Here is an 18,902-nt window from a genome sequence, read left to right on the forward strand (position 1 = left end):
AGTGCCATTTCCAGCTTTTTCTGCTTATATGGTGTTGAGGGATCAAAACCAGGGCCTCATGCATGCAAGGCAAGCGCTGTACCACTGAGCCACCTTCCCAGCCCTGATGTGTATATCTTGTGGGCCAAAACTAATGAGATTTTTTTTTAATGCATCTGATCTGCCATACTGGGTCTTTCAATAAATTTTCTTTAAATAGATGTACAAAAGAGGTGCCATCTAATAAAGCAGCTCATGAATACAATGCATCTTGATCAGTATCACCCCTTCGACATTCTGACCCCTCTTTGACCCACCCCTTCTCTTACTTTTCTTAATTTTTTGGTATATACAATTAATTCTTGACTTCATTCTCATTCATTCTGTGTCTTTTAATGGAGAAATGAGACTATCAACATTCAGAATTGTTATTGAAAGATGCATAGTAATTTCTATCATGTTGTTTCTGTAATGTTGTTGTATGTTTTTTTGTTTGTTTTTTGTCAGTCCGGGGCTTCAACTCAGGGTCTTGGCACTGTCCCTGAGCTTTTTCACTCAAGACTAGTGCTCTACCTCATTTTGATCCACAGCTCCACTTCCATTTTCTGGTGGTGAATTGGCTATAAGAAGCTCACAGACTTTCCTGCCCGGGCTGGCTTCATACTGTGATCCTCAGGTCTCAGCTTCTTGAAGCTAGGATTACAGGCATGAGCCACCAGCACCCGGCTTCTTAAAGGATTTCTTTAAAGTATCTTCTGTTGTACTGGCCTGTGCTCACAAATTCCTTTAGTTTATTATTATTATCATGGAAGATTTTTATTTCTTCTTCAGTTATGAATGATAACTTTGTTGGACACAGTAATCAAGGTTGGCAAGTGATTTTGTTTCAGGGATCAAAGTATCACTGCATGACTTTTAGAGTTTCTGTTGACAAATTTGCTGTTATGCTAATGGTTTGTCTTTATCTCTGACTTCTTGTCATTTCCAATAGTCTGTCTTTTTCTGTACTCTTAATGTTTTCATTATAACATGGTATAGGGAGGTTCTTTCCTGGTCCTAAAAGCATTCTAAAAAGATCTTGTAAGCCTATTTTCATCTCTTTCCTAAGATTTGGGAAATTTACCGCTATTATTTTATTGAATATATTTTCTATGGCTTTAGCTTATATCGTATTTTCTTCTTCTATGCCCATGATTAATGAGTTTCCTATCTTAAGCATGTCTTAGCCATTTTGTTAGTTTTGTTTATACTTTTTTCAGTAATGTCTGAGTGTTCTAAATCATCTATCTTGTCTTCAACTTCAACGTTCTATCTTCCACTTGTTTCAGTCTATTGTGAGATTGTCTACCTAATTTCTATTTGCCTTATTAAACTTTTATTTCCAAAATTTTAACTTGAGATTAAAAAATTTCTCTATTGAATTTCATTTTTATATCTTGCATTATGTTCTGTATTGTATTTAGTTGTTTATTTGTATTCTTTTAAAATTCTTTTTTCATATCATTAATTTTAAACCAGTATGTTTTAGTGTCATCTTTGATTTAATTGATCATTCATAACCATTCTTTTGGATTCTTTTTCTGGAATTTCGTTAACTTCTCCGTTAATTACTGAGGTCTATTACTGTGGAATGGATAACTCCTGGAGGAGTTGTGTTGTTTTGTTTTTTCTATTTCTTGTCTTTGTGCACTGAGGTTTGTAATTTTGGAGGGCTTTGTTTTGTTTTGTTTGGGGGGGGGTGTCAGTCATGGGACTTGAACTCTGGGCCTGGGCACTATCTCTCAGCTCTTCAGCTCAAAGCGAGTGCTCTACCAGTTGAGCCACAGTGCCACTTCTGGTTTTCTGGTGGTTAGTTGGAGATAAGAGTCTCATGGACTTTCTTGACCAGGCTGGCTCTGAACTGTGATCCTTAGATATTAGCCTCTTGAGTAGCTAGGATTATAGGCGTGAGCCACCAGCACCAGGCTTGATTGGAGGTTTTATTCTCCCTTATTCTTTGAATTGAAGTTGTCACAGTATGCAGGAAGGAATAAGTTGTGCAGGATTTAAGTAGAACTTCTCACCAATGGTCTTGAGGCATGCTCAATGGTCTTTCTCCCTACTTTTTCCCTTTTGAAAGTGTCCTCCTTTAAAAATAATATAGTTCTGTCTCATTGCTATGGAAACCTCAGTGCCTTCTTACCTCAACAAATAGCTAATTCTAGCTCTATGTCCTCTATCCCCCAATGATTGGTATGTTGCACAAAGCTTCCATTTCCTCAGTATTGTAATTTGAGTGATTTTTATTAGGCAGCAAGAATGTAGAATGCCTGGTCCCATTAGATGCTTCTGAAAACCAACAATTTCTATTGTTCTATTTTCTTCTGGGCCCTCCACTTAAGTAAGAATATCAGCCCTGATTCAGATCTAAGAGAACCACTATCCACTCCCACTGTTGTAGGTGACAAAGCTGAAATCTGACCAAGCACAACATCTTTCCCAGGTTATATAGCTCATTAAGAAGGAGTCAGGGGACTTAAACTATACTCAGGAGTCCTGAATTGTGCTTCATTTTCTTAGAGCATTACCCTTTCCTTATCATACCATTTAGCCATTTTACATAAATTCGGTACACATATCTCTCCAGTTTTGGAATGCTTTAATTCACTTCCATGGAATGAATCCTCCAAATGGTTATCCTTCTCTCTATATCAGGAGAGTATATTTAAACAAATGTTTTTACATACACATACCCTGCTGGTGTCAGAATGTCCTATAAATGATTACATATAAGAAACCTTGCATCATAGTTAAATTCCTCTGTATCATGATGTGGAAGTCTCTTGTCTGTACAACGTATCAGGCCTCACAGTTTCACGAAATCTTATCTTGGCTAAATATTTTCTCATGTGAGATCTTGATGCACTTTTCTTGTAAGAACTTGCAAAAATATCTTAGTAAATACCAAATGTGGCTAAGAGGTTAAACATGTTGCAGAACTCTGCAAGGAATATAATAGCATCAGTTATGCTTGCTGACTCAATTTTGGAACACACTGCCCATGAATTTTTGATAAGGAGAGGAAGGCTACTTGTTGGCATATTTAGGGGCCATTGTGGTTCATATACTGGTACCATTACAGGGATCTGAATGGATTATATACACAAGAGATGGATATTTTGATTTCACTGGCTCTAATTTCCCAAGAAATTAGAACATCCATTAACTTTGGACAAGAATCCTGATTCAAAGGGAGAAGAAATCAAAGTCAGTTTCACAATGAACATGGGTCTGGTTAAATTTCATGACTGTGAGTCTTGTTAGCATCTTTCTTCTTTTCTTCCTTTTCCCTCACCTCCTATGAATGAAAGGTGAGAAGGAAGGGGAATACTGTTACTATTGATTAAACAGATGCTTAAAAAATGATATTTTAGGATAAGTTGGTTGTATCCAAAATTTCTGGTCAGCTAAGCCTGATGCTCAAGTCTGTCCACACTTCTTTATGGTTTATTCAAGTTAAAAATGTTTTCTGGCTAACTCCTACCCTACACAGAGGCAATGGCATTCTGCCCAAGAGTTCCTTGTCTTCTTTTTATGCAGCACTTCATGTATATGTCAATGTATGATTACAAGATTTATGTCCTTCCCACAGTACCTTTGGCACTGAAGATGGAAACTAATCTCTTCCACCCCTTATCAGAATTGTTTAAAGTAATCAAGAATTCAAAACTCCGAATGCTTTGGATTGGGGACAGAAGATATTTTGTCGAGGAGGATAAGCTTATTGTAAACAGTGAGAGTTGAAAGTTTGCTTCAAATAAGGTGGCAAATCTAATTTATATTTCCTCAATTGTAAAATCTTTAAGAGAAAGTAAACAGTATGGTTGTTCTTTGAGGGGTGGTAGAATCTAGCCGTGAATTTCTTATGTCCATTGTGTTTGTATTTTTCTCGCCAAGGCACAGGCCATCATGCCCTAAGAGGAGAATGTGGTGGAAGGAAAGTGAGAATGGCCAGCCATATGACATACATTAAATGATTACACAAATACCTTGTAGAGTAGATATTTTCCTGTTAGCTGGGGCTCCTGATCTAGTTGGATATTTGGTTTGCCCATTGAGGTTCTTGTAATTAATAGAGAAAGAAATACCTGAAATTGAGGTTCTTACAATTAACAGAGAATGAAATACCTGAAATAGAGGTTTTTGTAATTAACAGAGAAAGAAATACCTGAAATAGATCTAACTATGTATGGAAACTTCATGTCAGTAAGGAAGATTACAGTTTGTCAATGTGTGTGTGTGTGTGTGTGTGTGTGTGTGTGTGTGTGTGTGTGTGTGTGTGTGTGTGTGTGTGTGTGTGTGTGTGTGTGTGTGTGTGTGTGTGTGTGTGTGTGTGTGTGTGTGTGTGTGTTGGTCCTGACCTCTTTTGCTCAAAGCTAGGGCTCTACCACTTGAGCCAGAGTTTCCCAGATTTTTTTGGTTAATTGGAGATAAGAGTGTCACGGATTTTCCTGCCTGAGTTGGTTTTGTACCATGATTCTCAGATCTCAGCCTCCTGAGTAGCTAGGATTACAGGTGAGCCACCAATGCCCAGATCCAATTAATGTCCTTTAAATGCAGGAATAAATGAACAAAAAGTTAATTAGCTTAATGAAATATAAGTAATCTAACTGATACACATAAAGATCCTTAAAATAGTGTCTGATACATACTAAGCCCTTAATATATCTAACAATTATTATTCTCATATTAATAATTCTTAATATTGTTTGTTATATTAATAAATCACCCAAACAAATAAAAGATTTTATGACTATAATTTATGATTTTTCTATTAACTAATATTTAAAAAATAAGATAATCAACATTTTGGTGAGATAGATATTTTTAATAGGTCGATACCAAGTGATATACCTGGAATCAATTTGAATAAAAACATGCCACTTAGTATAAGAAGTGGTCAAACTAACCAGGTTCATGCCTAAATGGCTCAGGCTGAGATCTGAGGATCATGGTTCAAACCAGGCCTGGCAGGAAGGCCCATGTGATTCTCATATCCTATTAACCACCAAAAAAGGCTGAAAATGGAGGCATGGCTCAAGTGGTTGAACACAAGCTTGGAGCAAAAATGCTCAGAGACAGCATCCAGGTCTTAAGTTCAAGACACGAAAAAAGTGATCAAACTAATGATTTGTTCAAAAATAAATACTCTTAGATACTGATGGTTGAAATATTGGCATTTGTACTCTGGGAGGTAGTGACTTTAAACTTTTCATTTCAGGTTAATTTCTTTTCTTCCCCTCCCCCCACTTTACAAAAGGTGTTAGGTGTTTTTCCCCCTTTTTCACTTTTTTCTTGTCAGCATTTAATTCTTCCTTCTATGTTTAAGACAAAGAGATTAAGTGAAAAGGAAAAGATATAAGGAGTTGCTAAAATGCCCTGTGGTGTAACAAAATGATAAAGACTAGGAAAAGCAGTGACTAGCAACAGACATTTTCAGCAAAACTGTTGTTTTGATTATGTATACAAATGTGCTTTTGGCTACATTGTCTAGACCTTTAGACCCATAATTTCACTGTAAAGGAAATGACTAGAAATGTGGTCAGAGATTTACATGTAATACTTGTCATCACGTTAGCAATGATGCACCCCCATGAAACCCATAGAACATAATGTCTGACGTTAGAAGGATGGCCTGACAGAAGGGTCAGGGCTAGGAACAGGTAGAAATAGTTTCTGTGTTTATAGGATGTTGAGGATGGCACTCCTGGTACAGTTATTAGTATTTTGCTTAAGCACATCTTATACTTTGATTGAAAATGAGTGCATTTCCTGAAAACTCACTAAATCACAGTTTGTGAAATCATTCCTCCCCACTCCCACATGTGAGAAAATATGTATTACACCCTGACATGCGACACTAAATCACTGCCACTTGTTTTCAGGGAAGAATGAGCTTGGTGCTAAAAGCTGATGTATGCAGGGATAGATGAGGAGCGGTGGCAAAATGAAAGCTAGTCTCTTTCACACACTTGTATATACCCGTGTATACCAGAATACTCATGTATTCTCTTTTCTCGAGAAGATGTTTTGTAGCCATATGGCTTCCATGTGGAAGTAATTTCATCTCCTAATTAAGATCACTTTTATGAATAAAAGCAGAGGAAGGAAGTTAGCTTGACAAGGGTATCGTACCAAAAGCCAGGGTATGTGGGAAGGCTTTGAAGGACCTAAGATGAAGGTAGTTGGGATATGGAAGGAAGTGGTTTTATAGACCTCCTTTTGTCTTGGATATTTTGTGGTCATTATTGGAGTGGTGTCTGAGACTCATTACATTTTGACATGTTTATAGAAGAGAGACAATGTTCCTCTGGGTTTGGCAGCCCCCTAGGAAAATTTACCCTTAACCTCTTAGGAAGAGTTATATTACTTAAGTTCTAGAAGCTTCTTTTGTGTGATACTTGGACCATAAGATTTAAGCCCCTGGGCTTTTCAAATGTAGGCTATTCCCTTTAAAGGAAAGTTTCACAGATATTTTGAATTGAATTGTGCAATGGGGAAGAGAAAGGAGATGAGTAGCTTTGGATTTTAGTAGCTCTGTAAGCATTATTAATCAGGATCAAAACAGAGCAAAGGATAATGAAAACAGTTTCATGGTTGGAATTTAAATACATTAGTACTGTCTGTGCGGAAACATATTTACAAAGGAATGTTTTATTACATGGGCAATTTTTTGTAGTTCTTTGGATTACAATAGCTAACTTTTAACTAAAAAAGATGTTTGGTTAAGTTCTGATTACAACTTGAATATCAATCAATAGTTTAATATCATATATAACAATAAGCAAAACACAACACAGGAAAAAAATAGGCCTAGTGGTGATTTTCTTCTTGCTAGAAAATCAGCAGTGTGTGATAGAAAAATTAATCTAGATTTGCTCAGAGTGCATCTGAGTGTTATCATCTTTGACTTAAATGAGTGTAATTTACATTAACCATTTCATCAGAGTTGGCATGGAAAATCAAAATTAGTAGAAACAAAGCCTAGCTGCTTTTCAAAAAATAATCCGTATAGATGTATACACACATTCACCTACATACACTCATGAGAACAGCTTCCAGTTGAATTTTATCTCATTATACAATAATTGAAGTGCAGCACTATGTATTAAGAGTTGGTTATCCAAGATATATTATGTTGAAAGCCTTTGAAACATAAAAAGATCACTTGTTAATCAGAGTTGTTGGATACTAGACTTGTCAGAACACAGCTCAAAATGAGTTAAATTTTTTCTCAGCCCTTTTTATACTGTAAGGATGCATTTGACACTTTCTAACGTCTCTCATTATTTTCTGTTCAAGTTTTTCAAATGAATTCGTAAAATGGGTACAGAATTCTCTGTGTGTTTGCCTGCGTGTAGGTGTGTACAGATGCATGTGTGGCCATGTCATTATAGTCTTAGAGGGGTAGATGATCATTTTTTGGATAACAGTGATTAAGTTACAAGCTAAAGGCAGGAAGAGCAGTAGAAAAGGAAGAGGACAAGATTGGTGAGTGGAATTGAGGACAAGAATAGAATCAATCAGACATTGGCTGCCTGCTAATTCCCCACAGCTCTAGAAGCCCACGCTTCCTCCAGCCACGTGCTCCCTTCTCTAGAGCTCTAGGCTAAGAAACCAGAAGAGAATTTTAAAAATTAGAGTTGTAGATGAACACATTAATTTTATGAGTCAGAACTTCAAACCAAACATAGACAAAAATATCCACAAGTCTCCCCACAAGAGTCTCAGATGTGTGAACTAAGCCCAGAAGAAGGAAGATAAGGGCCAGCCAGTCACTAGAAGGAGAATTAAGGAGATCAAATAGTCCTGTTTTCCACTTCCAGATTATTTTTTATGTCCACATTCTGGGAGACTACTAATAAAAATGAAGCTGAGCACTTTCTTGTGATTAATGTCTTTGCTATAGGCAGAGCTACTGAATCTGCCACAGAGGTAAGAGGTTGGGAAAGATGTAAGCCAAACAGGAATCGTTTGTCTGCAAGAGCTCAATATTTCCCAAACAGCAAAGTCATCTGATACTATGGGAAGTTCACCCTTGATCTTTTTCAGAGGTAACATTAGAAGTTTTCATCAGATGAAAGCAATCTCTTTCCAGATGGTGCTTTAAACACACCTAATGATCCTAGAGAATCAGATCCTGTGTCCCTCATGTGCTGCCCTTGGTTCATGTATGCTTCAAGTCCTTGAGATTGATTGTGAATCTTGGCCTCAGGTTGAATTGATGGTACAGGTTCTTCTGGTTTCATTTATGTATTCACAGGAGGATTTGTTTTTCTAGTCTTTGAAGCTGTAGCTTGACATTCTATGCCATGTAAACCCATCTACCAGAACATCTTATTACCAAAGTCTTCCATAGGAAGAGTTCCTTGGAGAGTCAACATTATTTATAATTCTAATTTAACATACAGACACACACTTGGACCATACCAGGTTTACTTATTCTGAAGACAAATATTTTGATCATATATGTGAATATGTTGATGAATATCTTATACAGCTAGTCAATATATGCATGATTCGACACAGGATTTTCCATGATGAAACATAATTCAGTAAAAAAATTGGAACTTGTCACTGGGCGCCAGTGGCTCATACCTGCAATCTTAACTAGTCAGGAGGATGAGATATGAGGATCGTGGTTCAAAGCCAGCCTGGGCAGGAAAAGTCCATGAGACTTTTATCTCCAGTTAACCACAAAAAGCTGGAAGTGGAGCTGTGGATCACATAATAGAGTGCTAGCCTTGAGCAACAGAAGCTCAGAGACCACGCCCAGACCCTGAGTTCAAGCCCTAGGACCAGGAAAAAAAAAAGATCTTCTACTCTGTGATTGACACTTTGGGTTGGCTCAGGGACTCAGTGACAAAGAGACATAGAAATGTCCTTGTCTTCATGGTGTTTACATAATAGTGTTTCTCTACAAAATCATGTCCTTATCAAGGATAATGAACAACTCTTATCTCTGGATATTTTTTGTCTATTTATGTTTCTGATGGAAGGCTTTTATTAAAATATGGTATAAATATGGGAAAATGCACAAATCGTTTGTACCTCTCAGAAAGTTTTCACCAAGTGTATACACACATGAAACCAGCAGCCTGACCAAGCAACAGAATGTTACCAGATTCCCTCAAAACAACTTTATAATTAATTTCATGTTCCCAAGGTAACTGCTTTTCTGACTTCTGATACCCTAGCTCAATTTTGTCCTGCTCTGAATTTTGTAGAAAATAGAATTGCCTTTATTGCTCAGTATAATGCTTATGAGATTCCTCTGAGTTGTTAACGTAATTTGTTTACTTTCCTTGCCATATACTATTCATCTGGAAATGTGTATTACATTTCATTTGTCTCTTCTACTGTTATAGACAATTAGGACATTTTCAATTCATGGCTATTATCCACAAGTTCTACTTCAAATTCTTGTATATGTCTTCAGGCAAGCATTCTGTTTGGAATACACTTAACAGTTGGATTATTGGGTCAAAGGTTATGCATATATTCATTTGCAGTACATACCACCAAAAAAGTTTTTCTAATTATTTACATCAATTTAGAGTCTCACCAGCAGTGTATGAAAGTTCTTGCTACTCTATATTCTTGCAAGCCCAATGTTCCATGCTTCCATTTTCATAGTCAATTTTTTTGTTTTATTTTTAAATACTTTTATTGTCTTCAAGTATTTGTACAAGGAGTTGCCATTTAACAACTAGTTTATGAATACAATGCATCTTGATCAGAGTCACCCCTGTCAACATTGTCATCCATCCATCCCTCTCCTACCTCCCCCCCTTCCCTCACTCTTCTTAATTTTGTAAGAGAGCCACTGGGGCTTTGTGATAAACAATGAGACATAGAGTTTATAGCAACAGTGTTAATCCCTTGGATTTTGATCGGGATGACATTATATTGAATTACAAGCTCTGCTTAACTGTGGCTGGATTCAAAGCCACTGTTTACAGTGGGAAATCCTGCAGAGGCTGTCTTTGTTCTGTTTGGAGTTGGGGCTTTTGCAAGCCAGCAATGACAGACCACGTTTGGTTTTTTTGGTTTTGTGGGTTTTGTGTTTGTTTTCCAAGAGGGTCAAATGAGAAGTAGACATAGACAGGCCACTTTTTTGAGTTTCAAAATGAAAATGGGCTTTTTGAGTGCTGGGAGAAGAAATAGCCATTTGGATGTGAGATAACCTACAAGGTCAAGTGTAAGAGCCACTTACATGTCAAGTGTGTGGTGAAGCAGCTGCTGGCCAATAGAATATTAACCTTGGGCCCATCTAAAGAAATGGCTATAGGGAACTCACTGCCATCCTGAAATTGCCTTGTTCAACCATTTTGTAAAGCTAAGGGGAACTTCAAATATCCAGGATCCACACCCAGGAACTTCAACTATCCAGACCTGAGGCTGTTGCAGAAGGGCACAGCTGAAGTAGAGAAACCTTATCCTGGCAGGGTACCAGTGGATTGGTGGCTCACACCTATAATTCTAGCTGCTCAAGAGGCTGAGATCTGAGGATTATGGTTCAAAGCCAACTCTGGCATTTTCAATTAGCCACCAAAAAGCCAGAAGTGGAGCTGTGGCTCAAGAACAGCACCTAGGCCCTGAGTTTAAGCCACAGTATCAGCACCAAAATACCCCACAAAAACAAAAACACCACAACAAAAAGCCCAACCCTATTCTTACAAAAACGCTGATGGTTTTCTTTTTCTGTTTTCAGTCTAAGGTTTACACTCGCACACCAACCTTATATTTGGACTTCAAATTGGACCAAGGAGCAAAGCATTCTCAACCCATTCCTAAAGGTATGACAAGTTCCGGAATGTAGTAATCATGTAATGGGGAAAAGATAAAAACAAACCAACAAAAATGCCACACACAAAAAAACAAGGGACCACTATCTTGAGCACGTGATTGTTTCCAAACAGCACAAATTTCTAGTAACTTTATGTTTGAGTGTGTTTAAATTAGTAAATACAGCTGGGTCTGTCAAGAAAATCAGGAATTCATAGAACACAGAGCCTGACTTTTGGGGCCATATTTCTATTTACTCTAGTGCAAACGCTAAGGTGCAAAAGATTTCTTTCTGGCTCAAGGCCACCTCAACTGATGAGGTAGAATAAGTAAAATGCCCCTTGTTTTCTGACTTTCTGGCTCAGTTAATTCCTTTTTTTTCTTGCTCACTTTAGAAAAATATATACTCGAGTGAGATACAACTGGGCAGAAAAGTCTGTGAGACTTTGATCTCCAGTTAAACAGCAAAAAAAATAAAGTAGAAAGTAGTGCTGTGGTTCAAGTTGGAGAGTGCTTGCCTTGAGCTGAAGAGCTGAGGGAAAGCGCCCAGGCCCAGAGTTTAAGCCTCATGACTGACAAAAAAAAAGTAGAGAGAGCTGTGACTAAAGTGGTAGAGTACCATCCATGAGTGGAAAAGCTCAGTGCCCCAGCTCTGAGTTTAATTCCTAGCATCAGCACAAAAACAAAAAGAAAATGGATGACATATGGTTGAAATGATAGCATAATTATGTAGCAATCACTGGGCCTTGGTTTTAGTCTTCAATCCTATAAAAATAAAGTAAATAAAAATAAAAATATATAGAGGGGCTGCAATCCAAGAGGCAGTTACACTTTCTATCAACAATGTATAAAAGAACAGTTTTTCTGTGATCCCACTAACAGGAAGTGTGTGATCAGGTTGATGTTTGCTCTACTCTTAGACATTACCATATTACCTCATAGGAGAATGTGTATGTATGTGTCCATTTGAAAACCTGTGATGGTATTTTATTTTGTCATTATAAATATTTTTTTGTGGTATTAGAGTTTGAACTCAGGACCTTAACCTTGCTAGGTAGGCATTCTACCACTTAAGACATATCCCCAACCCCTTTTTTGCTATAGTTATTTTTCAGATAGTCTTAACCCTTAATTCTTGGCCATCCCAAGACCATGATCCTCCTACCTAGGGCCTTCCAAGTAGATAAGATCACAGGTATATGTGCCATCATATCTTGCTTAGTTGTTGAGAAGGAGGGTGTCACTATCACTATTTTCCTCACTCCATTGGCCTTGAACCTTGATCCTTCTGAGCTCTACCTCCTAACTAGTTGAGATTAAAGGCTTGCGCCTCTGCACCCAGTTTTTTTTTTTAATTGTATTTTATTTTATTTGAGAACATACTGTACAGAGGGGCTACAATTACATGGGCAGGATAATGCATACATTTCTTACCAAGCATTGCAGCCTCCTCCTTTGTTTACCCTTCACTTCCCTTCCCCGCCTCCCCCCTCCCCCCACCCAATTATACCCCCCTCCCCCCCCACACCGACATTGTAAAGCTGGTTTTGACATGACATTTTGTACTTCTCATTGTTCTGCACCCAGTTTTGCTACTGATTTCAAGCCTGTTTGTTTTCGAACATTTAGATGTGCATGTTTAATATTGAGTAAAAGCACTGTGTATACATCTGTCAAATACCCAGCTATGCAGCTGTGTAAGAACTTTGTTACATTTAGTTCTTCCTTTAGTCTCTCAAATCCTTCTCTCTCCCTCTCTCTCCCTCTCTCTCTCTCTCTCTCTCTCTCTCTCTCTCTCTCTCTCTCTCTCTCTCTCTCTCTCTCTCTCTCTCTCTCTCTTTCTCTCTCTCTCTCTCTCTCTCGTACAACCCCTCAACCCCCCCCACCTCTATCCTTCCATTGAACTAAGTGGCCCGTTCAGAATTTAGGATGTCCCTGTTTAATGCCTGACAAGCAATGAAGTATTAAAGAGCACTTATTGTTTGAAGATTCCACAATCTTGGCCACCTATATTCAGATGTAGTAGATGTAACTTATGCTGTACAATATGAAGTCATTGAAATGAAGGTCATCACTTACCTTTATTTTAGACTGCTTTTCTAGGTCAAATTCCAACACAGACTCCAAGGACTAGATTCATTTGATTTGGATGCTTTATTGCATCAGTATTTCTTGAAATGTGCAGACCACTGGCTGGGTCCTGGAGATCATTTGTGTATAATATTTTAATGTTTTTGTTATTCATGGTAAAGGGACTTGACATAGATATCTGGGTATTGTTTGTCTTTTGGCATAAACTTTGCAGTCTAATTCAATGTTGACTGGGTTATATTATTACCAAACTAATGAACTACACATAGAGGCATACACTACTACTATCCTACCTGTGATACCAAGAAAATGCCTATGTCCTAGGGGAAATCCAATTAGGGGAGGCTGAAAACATTCTTCATGAATCAGAATAGGTTTTATCTGAATTCTTTCCTTTAAATAGTATTAGAATCGATTTTTACCATCTCCTTCTTTCCTGAGGGCTAGGCACGTTTCCGCTGGGTTGTACAAATCTTGCAGAGAACAGATGTTTCATGCTGTGGTGATTTGGAAGTTAGTTGATACCAGGAATTGAGTTGGACAGTGCATCATTTACAAAGAATTCAATTTGTCGAGTTTCTGACAGTACTGGATTCCTTTCACATTGGCCAACACGTTTTTCATATTAGCTCTTGGCTAAAATAAGAGTACAATTTGTTGCTTTATTTTTTGCAGTGACCTTTGCCATCTATTGCAGTGCAATCTGATTTTTCTTGGTGTAAATTGATGTAAATTGATGTACAGATTACACTGTTATCATTCATTGTGAAGGCCATAAATCTGTATTTCTAAGAAATTAGCGACCCTTTCCAAGAAACTTTTGCCTTCTAGTCCTTGTGTCCCCTTTTTCTTCTGACTGGCTACATCAAACTTTGTTCTTCCATGGCCACTTGGTTTATTTTCTCCATCTTATCCCTAAGAACATCTGTTTCTGGGTAATGTAAACCATGATTTGGAATGTTAAAAATTGAGAACTGTTAGCCAGGTACTAGTGGCTCATGCCTGTAATCCTGGCTACTCAGGAGGCTGAGATCTGAGAAATGTGGTTCAATGACAGCCTGGGCAGAAAAGTTGATGAGACTTTTAACTCCAATAAACCACAAAACAAAACGGAAGTAGAACTACGGCTCAAGCGATAGAGTGCTAGCTTTGAGCCAAAGAAGTTCAGAAGCAGTGCCAGGGCTGAGTTCAAGCCCCAGGACCAGCATAAAAAAATGGAGAACTGTTACAACATGGAAAAAGTTTGATTCTGTGAGCCTTTGGGTTCACTTTCCTTATAAATTTCCTTATAGTATATGTAAATCAATAACAAAATTTCTTTAGAGAATATATAATCTACTCCTCTTTGGTAGGTAGAGTAATGGCCTCTAAAAGATGTTCATGTCTTAATCCCCAGCGCCTTCTAATATGTTATATAGTAGAAGGGATTTGGGGGCTATATTTAAGTTAGGGCTCTTGAGATGGAGAGAGTGATGATTTGGATCATGGATGTCACCCACAGGTCCTTGTCTTACAAGATTGCTCACCAGCTTGTGGTGCTCTGGGGAACTGGTAGAAACTCTATGAGGTAGAGGTACAGCCCTCCAGGGAATAGCAGAGTGGCTGTTCATTTTTTCCTGTTGTTTTCCTTTCCAGCTACCATAAGATGAACAGCTTTCTTGGCCATGTGCTCCCCTATGATGTAGTATCTCACCATAACCCCAAAGGCAATATGGCAAATTGGCCTTTCCCTTTTGTAGCTTGACTATCTCAGGTATTATGTTACAGTGGCTGAAAACAAATAACAAGAGAGTAGCCTGGATTATTGAGGTGGCATAATGTCATCATTAGTATGCACGAGAAAGGGGGTAGAGTCATAGTGGGAGAAGGACATATGACAATAGAAGTAGAACAATGTGAGTATGGTTTATTGTCACAGTAATAGGAAACTAATATATCCTCTTATGTATGGTCAATTTATGTTTGCTTCAACTATAGTTTGAAAATACATTTCATTTTGTTACAAAATAAAAAAAGAAACATGTCTTTCTCATTTGGTTTTCAAAGTAGATTTTTAATATTGCACAGCAGCTAATATTGCACAAGAGCTACTTGGTAAATCACCTTAGGATATATTTACACAAATCTTATTGTGCTAGGTAGCTGTTTGGCTCTATAACAAATTACCCCTAGAACTTAGTCCCTTTTAATACCAGATGTATTATCTCACAGTGTCTTACAACCTAGCTGTGTCCTCTGGCTCAGATATAATTACCAGGTTATAGTCAAAGTGTCACAGTCATCCTAACCCTGATCTGACAAGGATGCTCACTGAGATTGGAGAAAATGTCTAAGACCCAATTGAGGAAAGTATCTGCCAGGGTCAGGAGTTGTAGTTTGCACTGGGAGATCAGGAAGCCATTGAAAGATTTTATAAGAGCACTATGTTTCTTAAAGCAAGTGTTCTAGTAAGTCAATATAGAAAATCATTTCAGGATAAGATGCATCCTGTTTGCAAGTTACTCTAAAATATTTCAGTAAGAACAATGGCATATTTATAGAGAAAAATTACAAATGTAGTAGTGCTTCAAGGGAATCTGGATGGATGGTGTATAGGAATTTTCTGTAGGATATTTAAGGTTTTCCTTACATCAGATTTTTTTTTCAAAATAAAATAGCTGGGTGCTGGTGGCTCACACCTGTAATCCTAGCTACTTTAAGAGGCTGAGATCTGAGGATCACAGTTAGAAGCCAGCTTAGGCAGGACAGTTTTTGAGACTTTAATTAACTACTAAAAAGCCAGGAGTGAACTTTGGTTCAAGTGGTTAGAGTACAAGACTTGATCAAAAGAAGCTTAAGGACAGTGCCTAGGCCCTGAATTCAAGCCTCAAGACTGGAACAAATTTTTTAAAAATAAAGAAAAATAATTTGATGTAAGGAGAAGGGGAAAAAGAGGACCGAGAAGCCACACATTAGGTACATAGTGAGTCCAGATGCAAGGACCTCCAAGCAGGCCATTAGGAAACTGGCTTGCTTTAAGATCTGGAAGCCAATGTAATCCAGAATTTGGAGAGAGGTACATTCCTTTCTTAGCTCTATTGCCCTTTCTCCTTTCCTCCCCAAAGCTGAAGTGTTATATATCTGGTGTGTCACCAGGTCATATGTTTCTATTACTTCCTGTCCATACACATGTATAAAGGATACATGAAAAATTCATTGGAGCAATCAACTCTAAGATTGAGATAGGAAGAAAATTCTTTGGATTAGGCCAAGGAATGTAGAATGAAGAAAACTGTCCCTAGGGATGTTTGAAAGAGTTAGGAACCTCCTTGGAAATGTATGCAGATGCCACAGAAAATGATTTACGTATTTAAAAGAAGCATGTGTTCTTTTTATTTTTTTAAAGGAATCTGACATCTCTGGGTTACTTAACTGTCCTAGAGGAGAGAGCAGAAGAAATGAATGCCATTCAACGCAACTCTTGTATTTGTTATTGCCCAAGGGAATAGGACAGCTTCTGAGATGCAAAAAAAGCAGTAGCTTGACAATCATATATGTAGAAAGCAAATGTAGAGCATGTGACCTCTAACAAAGCAATAGACATTGCAGAATGGGCTGCGTGCCTATGGCTCACGCCTGTCATCCTAGCTACTCAGGAGGCTGAGATCTGAGGATCACAGTTCAAAGCCAGCCTGAGCAGGAAAGTCCTTGAGACTCTTATTTCCAATGAATCACCAGAAAACCAGAAGTGGTTCTGTGGCTCAAGTGGTAGAGCACTTGCCTTAAACTGAAGAGTTCAGGGGCAGTGCCCAGGCCCAGAGTTCAAGTTCCATGACTGACAAAAAATAAATAAAAATTAAAAAAATAAAAATTGCATAATGGCATTATTTTATGGTGTAGGTCACATAAGTGAGAGGAAAAGATCCTTTGGCTGACATAGCCCTACTTTTAACAGAACTGCTTGTGCTTAAACACATAGTATATATTCACAGACGTTGGCATTTTTTGAAAGCCTTAAGAAACAATGCCTAATGGAATTCAAACAAGGCTCATAGAAGCAAGTGCATATGAGCATAATGCTAAAAGGAGGATTAAAGGAAACTTTTCCATTACTTCTAATATTGTGCTTTTCAATCAGTAACATAAATTGGTTGTAACTGGCAGTTATGTAAAATACTTTAAGAAAGAATGGAAATAGATCAATGCGCTTAAGAAACTAACTTGGTTGCACCTTTAAGCAAATGTCTGGTCCTTTGGGATATTGTAAAAAATATTTTTCAAGGGGCTGGGAAGGTGGCTCAGTGGTAGAGTGCTTGCCTTGCATGCCTGAGGCCCTGGGTTCGATTCCTCAGCACCACATAAGCAAAACGAAAAAAGCCAGAAGTGGCACTGTGGCTCAAGTGGTAGAGCACTAGCCTTGAGCTGAAGAGCTGAGGGACAGCGCCCAGGCCCAGAGTTCAGGCCCCACGACTGGACCCCCCAAAAAATTTTTTTTCAAGAGAAAGAAAACAGACTTAAGCAACATTCTCTTATCTTCTTAATTTATGGTAAAGTAGGAGGCAAAGAAGGTACAGGAGAGATGAGATTAGAACACTTAGCATGATACAAAGTAAAAACTCACCCAAGCAACTTAGCGCTTTGAGGTTTTGTCAGATGGGAAATAATTTTTAGTAGCTTGAATCTATGAAGAGGGGATTAGTTGTATGAAGAATAACTCATCCTTACAATGGATTGCCATGCAGTCTTTCCTAAGGAGGAATTACTGCTCCACAGAAAATTCAGAACATTGAGTTTATTCTGGGTTTTAAACAAATATTGTATAGTATATAAAAGGAAAGACTCATAGGGATATAGGTTGACCCATTGTAAAAATGAGATGTACAAGACACTATGTTGAAAATGGACTTTACAATTTGTGGAGGAGAGGGAGGGAAGAGTTGGGGAGGTTGGGAGGGAGGGGATGGTAAGGGAAAACCAAAGGAGGAGGTAACAATGATCAATAGGAAATGTACTCATTACCTTACTCATGTAACTGTAACCCCTCTGTGCACTATTTTTACAATAAAAAACATACTTTAAATAAATAAATAAAAAGAAAGACTCTAAAACCATAGATACCAGATTGCTAACAATGTGTATATCAGAGTAAGTAGAAGACTGCTGAAATATTTTCAGTTTCCATGTGTCATGGTTTCCTGTGTCCTTAATATCAAGTGCAACTTTTCTATAATCAGAAATTACTAAAGCCATTTGCACTTTGAAAAAGAGTAGAGCTACAAAGCATGCTATATAGGCAGAAGAAAACATAGACATTAGAAAACAGAGAAGTGAAATAGACGAATACATTGTTGCTGTATGTTTTCAGCATCTGCCATGACCCTCCTTCCCCAAAGCTGTACAACATGAACACTCTTGTCTTGAACACCCTTGTCTATGCCTTATCTATCTTCCTATCTCCCCACACAAGATCTGTTTATCCTAGAGGTTCGATAAATTGTCCCATGCTAAGCTTAGAAGACTTAGATGGGCTAAGCAAAGTGAGTATGCTGTGAATAAATAAATAAATAAGTAAGAAGGCTTACTGAGTAAAATCTCAGAGCATAAAATCTATGGAATAAGGGGATGAAGAAAGATCCTTAGGCAAACACCCAAGTGTATTTCTTGAGCCATCCTTCTAGATCTTCTTCACAAGACTCCACAATTAATGATCAATTTTTCAATGATAACTTTTCTTTTGTGCCATTCATGTGTTTCAACCCACCCACGGTCACAACCCCATCCATAAAGTGCATTTTTGTGCTCTTCGCTCCTGCCCAGATGGCTTTGGTTTACTTTTCATCATGCCATGGATGTTCATGCCGACTCTGTCTAGGGCCTGACCTCCAGCCATGATGTATGTCCTGCACTCCCTTTCCATACCCTTTCTACTCTAGCACATGGAGTGATCAGTCTCATTCTGGGTTGAGCTTGCCATTTCTAGGTTAATGCTTCTCAAGGGAAACAGACCATCTCTTAAACAGACCATC

The 18,902-nt window shown here is 38.0% G+C and overlaps 1 protein-coding gene across 2 annotated transcripts in view; it reads left to right on the forward strand.

Moving 5' to 3' along the window:
• Positions 1-18,902, forward strand: part of Pir (pirin) — a 74,032-nt gene that overhangs the window by 33,308 nt on the left and 21,822 nt on the right. For both annotated transcript variants that reach the window (XM_070039289.1, XM_070039290.1), the window contains exon 6: positions 10,733-10,817. In XM_070039289.1, the coding sequence (XP_069895390.1) occupies positions 10,733-10,817 (85 nt within the window). The remainder of the gene's footprint in view (positions 1-10,732; positions 10,818-18,902) is intronic.

Source organism: Dipodomys merriami, unplaced genomic scaffold (genome assembly GCF_024711535.1).
Source record: "Dipodomys merriami isolate MVZ:Mamm:240054 unplaced genomic scaffold, mDipMer1.0.p SCAF_3, whole genome shotgun sequence".
In the NCBI taxonomy this organism is placed as follows: Eukaryota; Metazoa; Chordata; class Mammalia; order Rodentia; family Heteromyidae; genus Dipodomys; species Dipodomys merriami.